At 56.2% G+C, this 15,594-nt stretch overlaps 1 protein-coding gene across 1 annotated transcript in view; it reads right to left on the reverse strand.

The window, feature by feature from the left end:
* The window catches only part of STK32C (serine/threonine kinase 32C), a 36,717-nt gene extending 26,086 nt beyond the window's left edge, over window positions 1–10,631 (reverse strand). The window contains exon 1 of the mRNA XM_070432126.1: window positions 9,898–10,631. Within this exon, the coding sequence (XP_070288227.1) occupies window positions 9,898–10,159 (262 nt within the window). The 5' untranslated portion in view covers window positions 10,160–10,631. The remainder of the gene's footprint in view (window positions 1–9,897) is intronic.
* Window positions 10,632–15,594: the final 4,963 nt, after the last annotated feature.

Here is a 15,594-nt window from a genome sequence, read left to right on the forward strand (position 1 = left end):
AAACACCAGGCCTCTCTCAAGATCCCAGGCTTCCCCTGCAGGGGCCCCAACAATTCCAGCTCCTCCTTAAAGGGGCGAGCAGCGACATCAGGGGCAGCAGTCGGCACCACCACGGCCCCTTGCACTCCCACGGGCAAAGCAGTCCACTCGGAGTGGACGACCCGGGCAGCCACATGGGAGTCTGGTGTGGTGTGCACACCCCAGGGCACTCCTATGCAAGCAGGGGCCCTCACTGGACTGAGGATGGGGTCTCGGCTGCTGTTTGTATGTACTTGTGTGTGAGTGAGTGCACACACAACTACATACAAACACAATCTCATACCCTCACAAATGCATACGCACCCATACTCACACATGCACTCATAAACACATCCATGCACAATCTTACCTTTGCACGTTCATACGTGTGCATAAGTACACCCACAACCTATGCACATAAACATTCACTCATACATGCACACCTGCACACATCTTCATACACACTTGTGCCCATACTCACACACATTTGCACATACTTGTACTCTCACACACATTTTCATACACACTTGTGCTCACACACACACTCAGGTTGACCCCCAGGACAGCTCGATAGCCTTAGGGTGTCAGCCCTGGAGCCCCCAAAGTGCCCTGGTGTTGGTAAAAAGGGGCAAGTGGGGCCAGGCTGTGCAGGTCACAGGCCTCTGCCTGCCCCTGGGAGCCCTGGTCCTGGCCTGGCTCTGAGGCCCCCGTGAGGCATTGCCTCTCTGAGCCTCTTTGGTCTCGTCTGCAAGCTGAGGCCACGGCTGGACCATCTGTCTCTGGGACGTTCTGGCCCAGGAGGCATGATGCCAGAGGGGGGACTCCTGAAGGCGATCGGAATCAACACCGAGTCCCCCGGTCCGTCAGCCACACCTCGATGGCACTTCCCCGCTGTGGCTGTTCTCGCAGGTTAGAGCAGCGGGGCCGTGTGGCGATGTCCGAGGCACGATTGTCACCAACACAGAGGTGTGCCCTGGCATCCGTGGATAGAGACCAGGGATGCTCTAACATTCGACAAGGGCCCAGCCGGCCCACCACACGGAACGGCCCGCCCAGGTGTCAGCATGCTGAGCCAGCCTGGGTCAGAGGTGGCCCCTGCCCCCTTCTCCAGCCCCCACTCCCAGCTCAGTCTGTGGAAGGGCAGGGGGTCCTGCAGACAGAGCCACACCCAGCTGAGGTCCCGAGCCGCCTCCCGCACAGTGACTGCCCCAGGCAGCACCCGCCTGGACACGAGGCACCCCTCTGCTCATCAGCAAGCTTCTGGGCTCCTGTCAGACGGGTGTTTCATAACCAGCCCACATACCAAGTTTCCAGCCTAATTCAGGGAGCAGCTTTCCGGACAGTGGCGCCTGCTGCCGCCAAGACTCATCCATCACATTTGGCCTCAAGGAAGATGCAGGCAGCCTCTGAGTCTCCTTCCCACAGACGGGGCAGTGCACCCCACTACCTCCCCTCCCGCCTCCCCCCGCTGCTCCTGACTGTCCTCAAGCCCCGCTCTCTGGGCCTATCCCTGCGAGCACCCAGTCCGTGCTCACCACTCTGACAGCCCGGAACAGAACAGCTCGCCCATCAGAGAAGGTGGGACAATCGACAAGGACAGACGGAAGCCAGGGTCTGACCGTCCAAATGGCCACAGGCTCCTGTTGCCCATAGGGGTGGGGGGCCCTGTGCCTGGTCCCCCAGTGCCTTTGCCTCTCCTGCGGAAAGCACTGCTGAAGGGGCGAGACTCACACTGTGCCCTGAAGGCCCCGATTCTTTTGAAAGAGAGTTAGGACTCTGGGAGGTCCCTCTCTCTGAGGTCTGGCTGACTGGTCTCCCCCAAGCTGGCCCTTCTGTGAGAGCCCCCCACACTGTACCCCTTCCCCTATCACACTAACAAGGTCCCACCACTGAAAACAGAGCCCTCGCTGGGAAAAGCATAGCAGGCTGGGCTGGGGAGCGGGGGCCAGGGTGGGGAGGGGGCACAATTTTATTTTATTATTATTATTATTATTATTATTTAATCCTCTCTGGAGGATATGCTGAGAGAGGGAGAGAGAAACATTGATATGAGAGAGAAACCTTGATTGGTTGCCTCCCATATGCACCCTAACTGGGGATCAAACCCACACCCAGTATGTGCCCTGAGTTGGAATTGAACCTTCAACCTTTCATTGCACAGGATGATGCTCAACTAACTGAGCCACTTGGGCCAGGCGGGGGGCCCAATTTTAATGTAGGCTTGAAGGACACGTGGTCATCAGTGCTTTCACCAAACCATTGCACCACCCAGCTGCCCATGTGCTTGGCAGGTGGCCCCTCTGGCCTCTGGGACAGAGGGGGGGCACGTGTGACTGCTCTGGCCAACAGCTGTGGGCAGATGGCCTAGGTCACTCTCAGGCCAGAGCAGCTGGGGTGGGGGTTAGAATCAGAACTTGCTGTTGAATGTGCTGGATTCGAAACATCTATGAGACACACGAGGGGTGGTGTCAAATCTGAGACTGGACAGAAAAGTCTGGAATGTGGGAGGCAGGCTCCGGCTGGAGATTCAAATTAGGGAGCCGTTGGCATATGGATGGCATTTGAAGCCTGAGATCACCCATGCGTGAGTGTAGTGAGAAGAGAGCGTGGTGGGAAGGCCCCGGGGGGCTCCAGCGCTGGTTGGGAGAGGAAGCCACGGGAAGATAGGGGACCGAGGAGGCGGCCCAGAGTGACCAGTCTGCCACGGGTCAAGGATGAGGAGGGCTGAGAACCGGGCATTAGACTTAGCAACGTCGAAGGGCCCTCACAAGAGCTTTGGATCCACGGGGACAGATCCTGACTCCAGTAAGGAAGGACCGGAAACAGCGAGGAGACAGTGCTTTCGAGGAGCTCGGCTGCACACGGGGAGAGGAATAGGGCCATGCGTCTAGCACAGGAGTGGGCAAACTTTTTGACTGGAGGGCCGGAACAAAAGCATGGATGGAATGTTTGTGTGATCTAATATAAATTCAAAGTAAACATCATTACATAAAAGGGTACGGTCTTTTTTTTTTTTTAGTTTTATTCATTTCAAACGGGCCAGATCCGGCCCGCGGGCCGTAGTTTGCCCAAGGCTGGTCTAGGACCTTCTCACCGGGGAAATATAGCGCGTTGTTATTCACTGCGCGCCCCTCCGTCAAAAGCTTCCGCATGCCTGCACCATGTCCCCCCAAACCCCACAGGACACAAACGCCCGGCTCACTCCCGCCCACCCTCGGGAGCTGGTGAGCGACGGTCAACATTCTGAAACGTGAGCTCAGCACAGTACCGAGCTCACAGCTGAGCCTCGGAGGCCAGAACCTGGGCCTGTGGCCGGCTGTAACAAATCCCGCCTGTGCACACAAGCATGAAGAGTCGTGATGTGAATCCTGAAGGCAAAGAGACCTTTCTAAAGTCAGCTTTTAAGTTGCTGTGAGAAACTGTGTGCTCAGCTCCTATTTTTAATAAATTGGAGGCAACACTGAATCCCACCCACACCATCTCCTCGGCTTCGGAACTTAAATAACATCAAGCAGGGTTTTCACACGATCAACACGGGCTGGCAGCACACGGAGACCAACTATGGGCGCCCGTGTCACGTTCAGGGGAGCGGAGGACGAGGACAACTGACCCGTCTCACGGCTGGACGGAGCCAGGCCACGGCGAGCCCCTGGCCTCCTCTCTGTCCTCAGCCATGCTGACTTCCGTCAGATGCCTTCATGTTTAAAATGATAAATTTTAGGACAATGAGAAAAACATTTTTGATGAAGCAGGCATCCCAGTTTTTAAAAATAACAATAATTTCATTAATTACAGCTTCTCCCGAATTGTCTCTAATTTCGATCATTAAAATCATTCAGCGCGCTGGACCAACTGGTGTTTGGGGAGCAGAGAGGAGCCCAGCACTTCCTTCAGGGCATCTGGCCTGTGTGTGCCCCCTCCCTGGGTGGGAAGGAGGCACCCGGCTCTGAGCTTCCTACCAACGAGGGAACTGGGACCACAGCCACAGGGCAGAGGCCCTTAACATAGACACCAACGGGCTCAAGAGAGGTCCAAAGAGCTGGCCTGGGGCCTCCCCAGGAGGGTCCCGCCTGGTGTGGCAGAGAGCACCCCATCAGGACCCCACAGCGAGCCCCAGGAGTGTGGGAGCTGGACCGTCCATGTCTCCATGCAGGCGGCGGGAAGACCAGCGCTAGGACAAAGCCATAGGGGACCACTAGGGAGGATCGCCACACAGCCTTCCGCAACCGGCCTGGGTGGGAGCCAGGAAAGATGCCCGGTCTCAGCTTACAATAAAGGAAGAGGTTCGGGGTGCAGTCTTAGGGGAAGACGCAGGAGACAACATGAGAGTCACATGTTGGTTACGTAGGTAACAGGCTATGCCCGAGAAAAGACAGCCAGGAGCAAAGCGAAATAAAAACTAAACAAAAAGAGTTACACCACGCTGCTACCACGTTGTGGTCCAATCTCCTACCAACGCCCGCCACGCATCAGGCCCGGTGACAAGGGGACCGGGCCCGGTGGGCTTCTGCCCTCACTTAACAATTACACCTGCTGCATACCTGCTCAGCCCTCCCTCCTGGAGTGTGTCCACGGGCCAGCAGCACTGGGGACTGCTGGGGAAGACAGAGTCGGGACCCAACCCCTGGGACCCACTGCGGTTCAGGGAGCTGCTCGGGGCGGGCCTGGCTCCGTGGGAGCAATGCTGCTCCGTGGCTCTGCCTCCCCAGACCACCTCAGAGCCCATCCTCATAGCGAAGCCCGAACAGAAATGACCTCCAGGGCGTTCTTGCAGCTCTTCTCCACTGGAAGCTGGGTGGTTAAATTTTTTTAAAGAAAACTGGCGTATTTTTAGCATTTTAAAACGTAGAAGCAGATGGATGGACATGCAGAGCTGACATTTGTTACATAAAGGAGTATGACAGTAGGTCCCAAGCCCACTCTAGACCAGCCTCGTCAGCCACGGGGAAATGCACCAGAATCCACAACTTCCCAAAGGTTCCCCCGCTCACCCTGTACTTCACGGGGAGCCCAGGAGTGAACGTGCAAGGTGGGCTGGACTATGTGCCCTCCTACCCAACTGGAACCCAAACCCCACCCCCACACCAGGGGCCCCTGCAGTGTTTCTCCCTCTGATAGGAGCCCAGGCTCTGCAGCCACACCAGGCTTCTGGCCCCCGGTGCCCTTGTGTTGTGGGGGAGGGTGAGCTGCCATGGACCCACGCTTGGCACACAAGGAGAGCCACCCTCCTACCCGCCCCTCTCTTCAGGGTCAGGAGGGAAGGAAAAGGCACCTGTTAAAACTCACCCCCCATTGGAAAAAGACTTAGTAAGCTGGGGCTAGCCCGACACTGGGAACTACGGCCCCATGAGCACTATGGGGTCAGCCACACGTGGGCTCTGAGCAGCGCAACAAGGAACAAGGACGCACCAGGAAGCATCCAGCGAGTCATTCTCTGTAGGTGACATGACTGACCACCCACAAAGTCCAAGAAAACAACACAGGAGCTATGGCACAGTGGCCATACCCAGGGCGAGTATTGTTCAAGGAACGAGTTGCTCCACACAGCACTACCCAGTGTGAAATGTGATGGGTGGAAGGATCCCACTCACAGGTCAACAAAGACAAGCAACTAACACACAAGAGGAATTCATTTTAAATTTAGAAACAGCCCCAATGCGCTCAACTTAGGAAAGTGCAGGACTCGCAGGACAAAAACATCCTCTATGTTGAATGTTTGTCTGAACTGAAAACTGCGATGGAAAAAGTAAAACCACAGACGTACTTGAAGAAAATGCAGGTGGAGATTTCCAAACTGAATTATGTCCACCTGTGCCTGGGAACCGGCTTCCGAAACACGACACCGGGGCAGGAAACTGCCAGAACCGAAGATGCTGATGGATCTGACCACACGAACATTAAACACATCCGTACCAAAAACCCCACAAAAACAGGAACTAGCAATCCTACCAAGTAAATGGTAAAACGTTCGGGGCAGCATCTATGTATTTGCAACAGTGAGAGGAAACAGGGCAGCAAACATCCCAGTTTTGACCAGGAAGCGCTGGTCAGGGTGGGTGCCAGCAACTCAGAAAAGAATACGAACACCCCAAACACAAAAAGCAAAGGTGATCAATCTCATTGGTAATCAAAGAAGCTCGAAGAATTAATGCAACCTCTACCTTTTAGACTGTCGAAAAATGAAAACAACACCAGCATCCACAGTTGGTGAAGACTCGGGGAAAGTATTTTCGGGGGGGCAGCAAGGAGCAAACACTGGTCTCCCTTCCTGGCCCCCCCTTTCTCTCTGCTCCGGCCCCTCCTGCCGGTCAGTAATTTATTCATGTTTCCTTGTCTCCTTTCCATCTCCCGACTTCCCCTTTGTCCTGTTACCCCGCACTTGCAGCAGCCACATCTATTTGGTGACCGCTATATAACTAGCACCCAGGACAGTGGCTGGCTCATGGAGGGAGCTGGGCAGGTGTATCAAACTATTTTACATGGACGCTCCTCTGACGTGGCTGTCATTCCTAGGGATTTACACTAAGGAAATAAGGCCAAATGTGCAAAGATGAGTATACAAACATGTTCACTGTTAAATTGTTTATGGTATTTGTAAGATGGAAATGCCCTACAATAGGGAATTAAGTAAACAGCGTTATGTCTACAGAGGGGGAAGCTACAAAGCCGTGATTATCAGCCCTGACTGCCCATCAAAATCACCAGGGGAGCGGCTCAAAGATGTGCTGATGTCTGAACTCCTCCCTCACCAACAAATTCAGCCCGTGTTTTGGGGAGCGGGGCCCGTGGAGTCCAGGTCACAGCCAGGACTGAGAACTGCTGTTGTAAATTTAGCCAACAAGCGATGCTGCCGATCTACACGGCATGCGAAACGGATTGCTAAGTAAAAAGCAGGTGATGACAAAAGCGTATACGGAGCAAGCTCCCATTTCTGTGTCAAGGAAAACAGTGTGTTTCTGGACAGCTGGGTGTGCGAGGACATTCCTGGAAAAAGGCTGGGAAGACGCACGCTGCCACCTTCTCTCGGAGCTGGCATACAGATGTCTTGGTTTTCCTACTTAGGACCATTTTAGGAAAACCAGAGAAGTGTGAAATCCTTGCAAATTTACACATTGTAATACTGCTCTAATGAGGAAAAAAACAACAAAAAACAAAGGCCTGTTTTTAATTTTTATAAAGGTGATTTGAGAACCAGATAGCCCTCCCGCCTGCCCCCACACCAGCACCCAGGCCAGGCTCTGCGCAGCCTGCGAGGGTTCGCTTACTCCCAGTCTCTCTGGACAAAGGCAAACCTTCTCGGTGGTCAGTCACTTCCTCCCAGCGTGAGACAAGCCACAACGGCTGAGAAGGGTGGGGTGCCCCCCAGGCTCCCCAGCTGCTCAGCAGGAGGTGCTGCCACCTCCTCTAGCACAGGGGCACCTGGAAGTCAGGGAGGGGCAGAATGGGAGGAGGGGGGCTGAGGGGAGAGAAAAAGTTGGTCCTTGGTTCTGGGGTGAGGAAGAGGCTCAGAGATTCCTGGACATGCCCCAACCCCTGCCAGATAAGGACAATGACGCTAGATGCCACAGGACTGGCAGGGTGGAGGACACTGGAGATTTTTCACATCACAACTACGGTTATTAGTTGGAATTTACCTGGCACTTTGTTAAATTGCCCTCTTATTTTCCTTTTTCTTTCCCCCTGCATACTAAATTTGATATATTAATTGGGTGTTCTAATTTAAAAAAAAAAGTCACCAGAAGGTTTCACATTGCCATAGCAACCATGCAGTCCCAGTAAATTCGAGTCACCAGCACCACCCAGTCGCCTCTTTAAGTCTGCTCCCCAGGGGCGCTACCTGGAGGGGATGGGTAACTTCACACCCTCACCTGTAGAGGAGGTGGGTTCAGGGGGCACGGCTCCCCTCCTGCAAGACAGTCCTCTCGCCTTTCCAAACCCTATTCTTTCCATCCAAATAAACCCATGGCCTTCATGCTAAGATCTGCATGTTCTCTCTGCAGACACAGCTGTGACTCCTGAGCCGTAGGAGCCCTGATGGTGCACGCAGTCATGGAATACAAGTGGAACGGAGTGGTTGCCCACCCAGATAATGTCTGCCCAGGGACAGGTTTGGCCTCCTGATCTCACACGTTCGGTTTGGGGATGTGGCCACCGTGCCCAGTGATGAGCAGGTGATCGGTGGTCACATGTCCTAAAAAGCAAGCACCTGCAGCCAACATCAGTTACCTCCCACAAGCCCAGAGGGCTGGTGCCTCTGCCATCCTTTCGCAGGCAAGTAAGGAGGTGGGGGGACATGTTAAATAATTCCCCAATCAGACTGCGAGCATCATAAGGAGACTCTGTGCTCTTTTTGCCTTTTAATGATCCATGAATTCTGAAACTTAACACACTCAGCACGTGGAAAAATTCTACCTTAACAAGCGGAAGGCAGCTCCGTGCTTTCTGCGACATCCATCTCTCTACCTGTGCCTCAGAGAGCACAGTGCGAAGGCACGAGAGAGCGGCCAGCTCTTGGCTGACACAGGCAAATGCTGAAAACAGATGCATTTCTCAGACGTGTTCTCGGCCTGCAGGAGGAAGCTAGATGTAAATCTGCTTCCTGACTAGTTCCTAGTTCACCCGGGCTTTCTTTATTTTGAATATTTATGCTAAAAACAAAAACATATCACGTGAAACATCCACAGCAGTGTGTTCTGCTGTCCCCAACTTCAGAACAAATGAAAGCCAGCCCCAGATCACACACTGTGCCAGTGTGGCTGGTCCTGGATGCCCGTCCTGGGAGTGCAGGCAGCCATGACCCTCCCCTGCTGGCCCGACCAGCCCCGGCCCCCACCCCAGCACCAGAGCAGGCTCCCCATCACCCCGTCTAACCACGGTCAGCACAGGCCTGCACACTCGCCAACATTGGCCTGCGGTCAGACTATCGTAATTTCCTATCATGCTTAAATTATTTATCAGAAATAAATAGCTTGGGCTGTCATGCTGAGCTGTGCTCTAAAATTATAAAAGACCCATCATACTCTGCAGGCTGCCTACAAATGAAAAAAAAAAATTCAGATTTCAACTATTTTAGGAAAATGTCAAAAAACATCATATGTGTCATCACTGTACCATTTAAACGTGTGACATCTGCGAAGGGCTGTGTGTTTGCACCGGCATTGCCACGGTGCCCCATAGGCGGACACCACGCAGCCACCTTCCCTGCAGGTGCTAAGTCAAAGGCTCTTGGTGCCCAGCAGGACCCCGGGAAGTGTGCCTGGATGGCCTGCTGCCTGTCACCTGCCTCCCACCAGCACCAATCTCTCTATGGCCACTCAAGAGACACCTGCGCTCTGGGTGGGCAGCTATACTACAGGAGGACATGAGAGGAAGCCAGTTTCCCCAAAGGGAGGTCTGTAAGAAAGGCTAGGCCTCTCCACCGCACATCTGTGTGCAAAGGCTGGGCATGGGGGGGGGAGAGTATGTGCCTTCACCCTGGAGAGGGAGAGTGAATGCCAGGGGACCCGGCCACCTGTGGCGGACTCATCTCCCTTGCACACTGGGCACAGCACAGGTGAGAGTAATGAACCGAGCCGCACACAGCCCTAATGAAAAGGTACAGCTCTTGGTACAAAGGGCGGTGTCGTACCTAAGCCCGGAGCCACCCGATCGCCACTGGACATGGAAGACGCAGGCGGGGCCCTAGACACGCGTGGGCACAGCAAGCACAGCCCGCCAGTTTCCTCGGAAACCAAGTAGCCCTGGGACGCCTTCCCATCCCGTGGCCGCAGTGTCTGGACGGGAGGAAATCCTACTGCCACAGTCCTCCTGCGAGGGCGTGTGGGGTCCCCACGCGGTCCCCAGAGCTGCCCGGAGTCTCCGCTGTGCAGCCGAACTCACCATCCTCCTTCTCGTCAAACACGGGCCTCCGTGCCGGGGCCCCCGACATGGACGAGCTCATCCTCTTCTTCCACTTGCTCCACGCAAACAGGGGGCGCGGCTGGGCACGGGCATCGCCCGCGTCCCGGGCTCGAGGCTGGCCAGCGGCGGGCGGCTGCGGGGCCAGGGGCGCGTCGGGGCCGGCGGGGCGCGCGCGGCCCGGGGGTGGCGAGCCGGGGGGCGCTGAGGCGCAGCTGCCCCTGCGCTCCGCGCCGCTCCTCATCGCCGGACCTGGGTGCGCGACGCGGTTGGAGCCCGGGGCATGGCCCGCCCACCGGGCTGGGAGCGGGAGCGGGAGCGGCTGGCAGCAGCCCCAGCCTGGGCACTGGCGGGTCCCGGAGGCCGTGCGGGCTCCGCGGACGGAGAGCGCGCGGGGGCGGGGCCGGGGCGGGGCCGGCGGGAAGGAGCCCGGGCGAAGCGGAGCGCAGGGGCGGAGACGGGGCGGGACTGGGGGCGAACGGCTCGCGGAGCCTGGTACGCGTCCCTCACTTCGGGGGGCGGGGGGCTCGTTCCGCGCGCATCCTGCGGCAGCGGCCCCGCCTGGACGGTCAGGACAATAGCGAGGGAGGGAAAGCCACGTTCCCCTGGGAGTAGCCTGGAGGCCTCCAAAGGATGGAGTCGTGGGCGGGGACAGCTCCGCCCGTTGAGGTCCCGTGGAGCCTCCCCACCCCCGCTGCCGCCGTGAACAAAGCCGTCCCCGATTGCCGCCACTCGAACTGGGGAACCTTACGCATCAGCCTGCGGCTCTGCGCTTCTCAAGGGCGCGCCGGGCCGGGGATGGGGCGCTGGGAAACGGCCACGTTGGAACCGAGGCCGGTCGCGTTCGGGATTGGCAGCCCGGCGGCGCTGCACCGGATGCGGATCCCACCCTGGGGTTGCAGGTGGCTCGCGAGACTGCGCCCCGGGAGGGATGGGGAGCAGGACGGGGGAGGGGCGGCGGCGGGGCTGGTGCAGGAGCCCCTCCCCAGGCGACGGGCTCAAACACGCATTCGTGCGTGCCGGGGTGGTTTCGGCACTGAGCACCTGCACCCGCGCTCTCGGGGTCCCCTTGGCTGGGTCTCTGGTCCGCTTCCCAACACAGATGCCAGGGCCCCAGTGCTGAACCAGAGCTCTTGGCGCAGGTTCGCGCCCCAGGACCGCCCGGGGGATCGTGCTAGGGCTCCTTGTGCATGGATGGAGCATTACATTCGTCCCCGCCCCGCCTTTGAAGTTCACTGCGGCTCCTCCACCTGCTTGACCAGTGAGATGTGAGCAGAGGCGACCTATGTCATTTCTGGGCCACACTTTAGGGGCCAGTGCTGACTGGCCATACATCACTAAGGGACCACCTGCCCACCAGTGAGGACATGAAAGACAAGGGAGAAATCACCTGTGAGCCACCTAGGGAAGCCCCACCCACCCCCTACCACGGGTCCCCTGCCCTGGCTGAGGTGCAGGCCTGGGTCTCGGGTTAAATTTCAGGAGCAGGGAGACAAGTTCCCGGCCCCCCAGGTTGGACGCAGCCTTCTGAGCTCCTGTCCTTGGCTTCCTCCTGGAACTGCCACTTATGGGGGGCGGGGGGAGGTGGGGAGGGCACGTGGAAGGCACTCAGCCCCGCCTGCACAGAGGAGCCACTGTAGGATTTAACCCCCGTCCACTCGGTCCGGGCAGGGATGCTCTGAAGGAGGAACACGTGCAGGGAGGTGGGCATCAGAATCCCAGGAACCCACGGCAGCCTCGGATTCCCCAGGGCAGACTGCCACACCCATCTGTCTCCTCTCCCTCCAAGACCCCCTCACGGGGCAGAAAAGGTATAAAAAAGTATAACTTTGCCCCTTAGAGAGGGAACAAGAGAAGGGACGTTAGTGGAAAAATATGTTACTGCATTAAGAGGTTGGCTGGAAAAGTTACTGTGAATATTGGGGAGACCAGAGCCTTGGACATAGCAGGTCTACCAGGGAAGGGGCCTAAACACAGGGAGGGGGCGCTGGAAAAGCTGGACAGAGCAGCTGAGCCCCAGGATGCCCCCCCCCCCCCACACACACACCCCGAGGGCAGTTGGGGCCGGACAGTTCTCTGGATAGAAGGACCATGGGCTTCTGACTCAGGGACACCAGGCCCAACAGAAGACAGAGCGAAGGGACCTGCAGGGACTGATGGGGACATCTGCACACTGACTGAGAGCCCCAAAGGCCAAACCAGGCACCTGCCCCCAGTCAGGAAATAGAATCTCCTCTAAAGAAACTGAGCAGCTCCCCAAACCCTGGGCCCTAAGATTTGGGGTCCCTTCGCAGGCTCCAGTAGGAAAGAAGAGGAACCAGCAGAGCCAACGGGCCTGAGAGCCCGCCTGCGGGCAAAGGGCACAAGTCTGACTATACCTGGCCCAGGGCAGGTCCAGGGTTGCTCAAGGATTGGATGGTGGGAGTCAGGACAATGTGAAATAGGACCCTGTGGGCAGCACAGAGAAAAGGTTAGGAGCAGCCCAGCTTGGAGCAGACCAGGTCTGCACCCCTGCAAGCAACTGTGAAGTTCTAGGGGTGGATGGGGGCCAACTGTGAATGGAGAGGGAGCATTGAGGCCAACAGTGTCCCTGGGTGCCCACACCGACCAGAAACCTTATCTGTCTTGTTTCAATGACAGGAGACCAGCAATGAGCCAGTACACACAGAGGCTGGTTCGTGGAACTTGGAGATCTTTATATTTCATAATTTTACCTTTCCCAGGGAGAATGTCGCTCTGGGGCAGGCAGGCGAGGTGGCCATCACCAGCCCACACTTCCCTTTGAGTCTGGGGCCAGCCACCTCCGCCCACCAGCCCTCAGAGGACCAGGCCCATCTCTGCCCCCACCCAGTTTCTGTGTCACAGAGAAGCCCATCCTCCCCAGTTGCTGCCCTCTCAGAAGCACCCAGTGCTGCCTCTCAGTTAAACTTCAACCTTGAAATCTGCCCAGTGGCTGGTCAAGGACAAGGGCCATGTGGGCAGGAGAGATTGGGGGAGGGAGGGGTCCTTTCCCCCGCCCTTACTTCTGAAGCATTTCTATACAAATTCTCCAAAAAGCAGGGCCAATCCAATTTTCTGCATCATCTTGCTTTCTGTAGTTGTCCTCAATCCTCTTTTAAAAATAGGCTTATTCATCTTCCTAGCTCCCTGATTTATCTGGGAAGCTATGAAGCTAAGGCAACTCTGCAACACACTTGCCACCATCACCTCCCCAGGAGAGGTGGCACTGGCCATGCTTGCAAGGTCAGGGTGTGGGTCTCTGCAGGAACCAGCCAGCCCTGGGCCTCAGAGGGCCTTGCACCCCACCCCACAGGCAGCTGGCAGCAGGGAAAAGGTGCTGGGCCAGGAGTCCAGAGGCTGGCTCCGCGGGCCTGGCAGGGATGGAGATGAGGTGACCTCGTGCAGCCTCTCTGACCGGAGTGGAGGCCTCCTCTCCCAGCAGGTCAGGCCCAGGCCAGGGGTCAGTTCTCACCAGATGGTGAACCTGCTGGTTCTCCACAAAGTTCCCCGTGGAGAACTGGTTTCTCTACTTTAGAGTCTTGTTTTAGGGGGAGGATCCCCAGTTTCTTGTGCTCCCGTTAGATGTGCATGGAAAGAGGCAGGTGACCGGAGATTCAGAGCCACTCTGGGGACCCTCCATAGATGCAGAGGCTGTGTCAGGCCGCTGTGACCTCCCTGCTCCTCTGTCTCCCCTGTAAAATTGGGGTGATGACCTCACCTCCTGGCATGAGAGAGATGAGCCATGGATGTTGCTGGTCTGCCTGGCACAGTGCTCTGCATCTCACGGCATTACTCAGAGCTCGCAGCCCTGTGACAACATCCTTCTCAGGGCACCCCGTGTCACAGAGGAGGGAAGCAGGCCTGGGAGGCAAGTCACCGCTGAGTTCACTGCCGTAAGCTTGGGAATGACACTGTTGACACCCGTAAACAACTCAGCCAGACCCCGGATTGACCGGAGCAGGTGTTAGGAGCCTCCTACCCCCAGTAGATGGGCAACACATGCCCGGTGCTGCCCTTCACTAGGCAGACTCCTCCTTTGCCTTGTAACAATCGATGCACACCAAGTGACAGATGTAAAATGTAAATGTTCTGAGTGGACAGATGTAACACCGACAAGGAGCCACCAACCTCACCAGCACCCACCCTCCGACCCTATCTGTGCACCTGCACCTGCCTCCCCCGGGCTGGATTGAGGGACCACCTGTCCTCTGACCCACTTTTAGTTTCCCAGGGTTGCTTCCAGGGGTGCAGCCCTGGTTGGGGCACGTGCTGGAGGCAACCAACAGGGTGCTTGAACAACAGATGTTTATTTCTCACAGTTCTGGAGGCCAGAAGTCTGAGGTCAACGTGTTGGCCAGGTTGGTTTCTCCTGGGGCCCCCCTCCTTGACGTGCAGATGACTGTCCCTCTGTGTGTGTCTGTGTCCTTATGTCCTCTTCTGATAGAATACCAGTCCTATTGAATTAGGGCCACCCATGTGGCCTCATGTAAACACCCCATCTCCAAATAGGGTCACATTCTGAGGGGGTTCAGACTTCAATGTATGAATCTGGGGGGACACGTTTAGCCCACAACACTTACCACATGCTCTCTTGTCTCCTACCTGCCCCCAGCCCGGGTTATGGACCAAGCCATCCCTTGATTTTTCTCACTCACACTTGCAACTTAACGCTCGGTTTTGTTCATCTGAGAAACGTTTGTGCTGTGCGAGGTCTCCTGAGACTTCCTCTTTCTAGGATTCATCCTTGTGGTTGTGAGCAGCTACTGTCTGTCCATTTCATGGCTTCCTCTTGTCCTGGCCTCTGACATCCGGCCCAGTTCTTGCTGAAGAGAGAGAGGCTGCTGTGGATGTCTTTGACCGTGTGTCCTGATGGGTCTCCACACCTTGAGCTGGCTCAGGGAGACCAGGTCAGGATGACGGCGTCTGGCCTCCCCAATGGCGGGATGAGAAATGTGCTTGTTGCAAGCGGGAAGTTTGTTATTGTTGTGGTTGATCCTCACCCGAGGACATTTTTTTCCATTGATTCTCAGAGAGAGTGAAAGGGAGAGAAACATCGATGTGAGAGAGACACATCGGTTGGTTGCCTCCAGCACGCACCCCAACCAGGGCTGGGGATGGAGCCTACAGCCAAGGTATGTGCCCTTGACCGGAATCAAACCCAGGACCCTTCAGTCCAAGGGCTGATGCTCTATCCACTGAGCCAAACCAGTTAGGTGCATGTGGGAAGTTTTCGGTGACTTGTTGCAACAGCAGTTGGAAACAGGTACACTAGTGTTAAGATATGTGGTTTTTACCCTATTACATGTGAATTTCAAGGTGATGAAAATCCATCGGACATTGTCCTGAAAATAATGATCTGTTTGAGCAAGAGTTTGCACTATCTGAAAGCCTTTAGTGACACTGAACATTAAGCATTTACTATATTTGACTTTCCTCTTGTGTAGCAGATATGCACCATCTTTGCAGGTGAGGTTTCTTAAGAAGCTGCTTCATCTCTCTCTGCTGCTTCCTCTTCAATCAGAGAATGTGCTCTGCTTTTCAGAAATTACTGAAAGGTGAGGCGGCCTGCGGTTTGGGGAACACACCTTTCCTGGCTCTCCTAACGGAGCCACAAGAGGCATTTTGTGTGAGATTGGGGGGTGGAGGGCAGCCGTGCGGTAGCAGCCCTAATGTCTTTGT

The sequence above is a fragment of the Myotis yumanensis genome, unplaced genomic scaffold, assembly GCF_028538775.1.
Source record: "Myotis yumanensis isolate MYYU_CA2020_CCGP unplaced genomic scaffold, mMyoYum1.0.hap1 SCAF_13, whole genome shotgun sequence".
NCBI lineage: Eukaryota > Metazoa > Chordata > Mammalia > Chiroptera > Vespertilionidae > Myotis > Myotis yumanensis.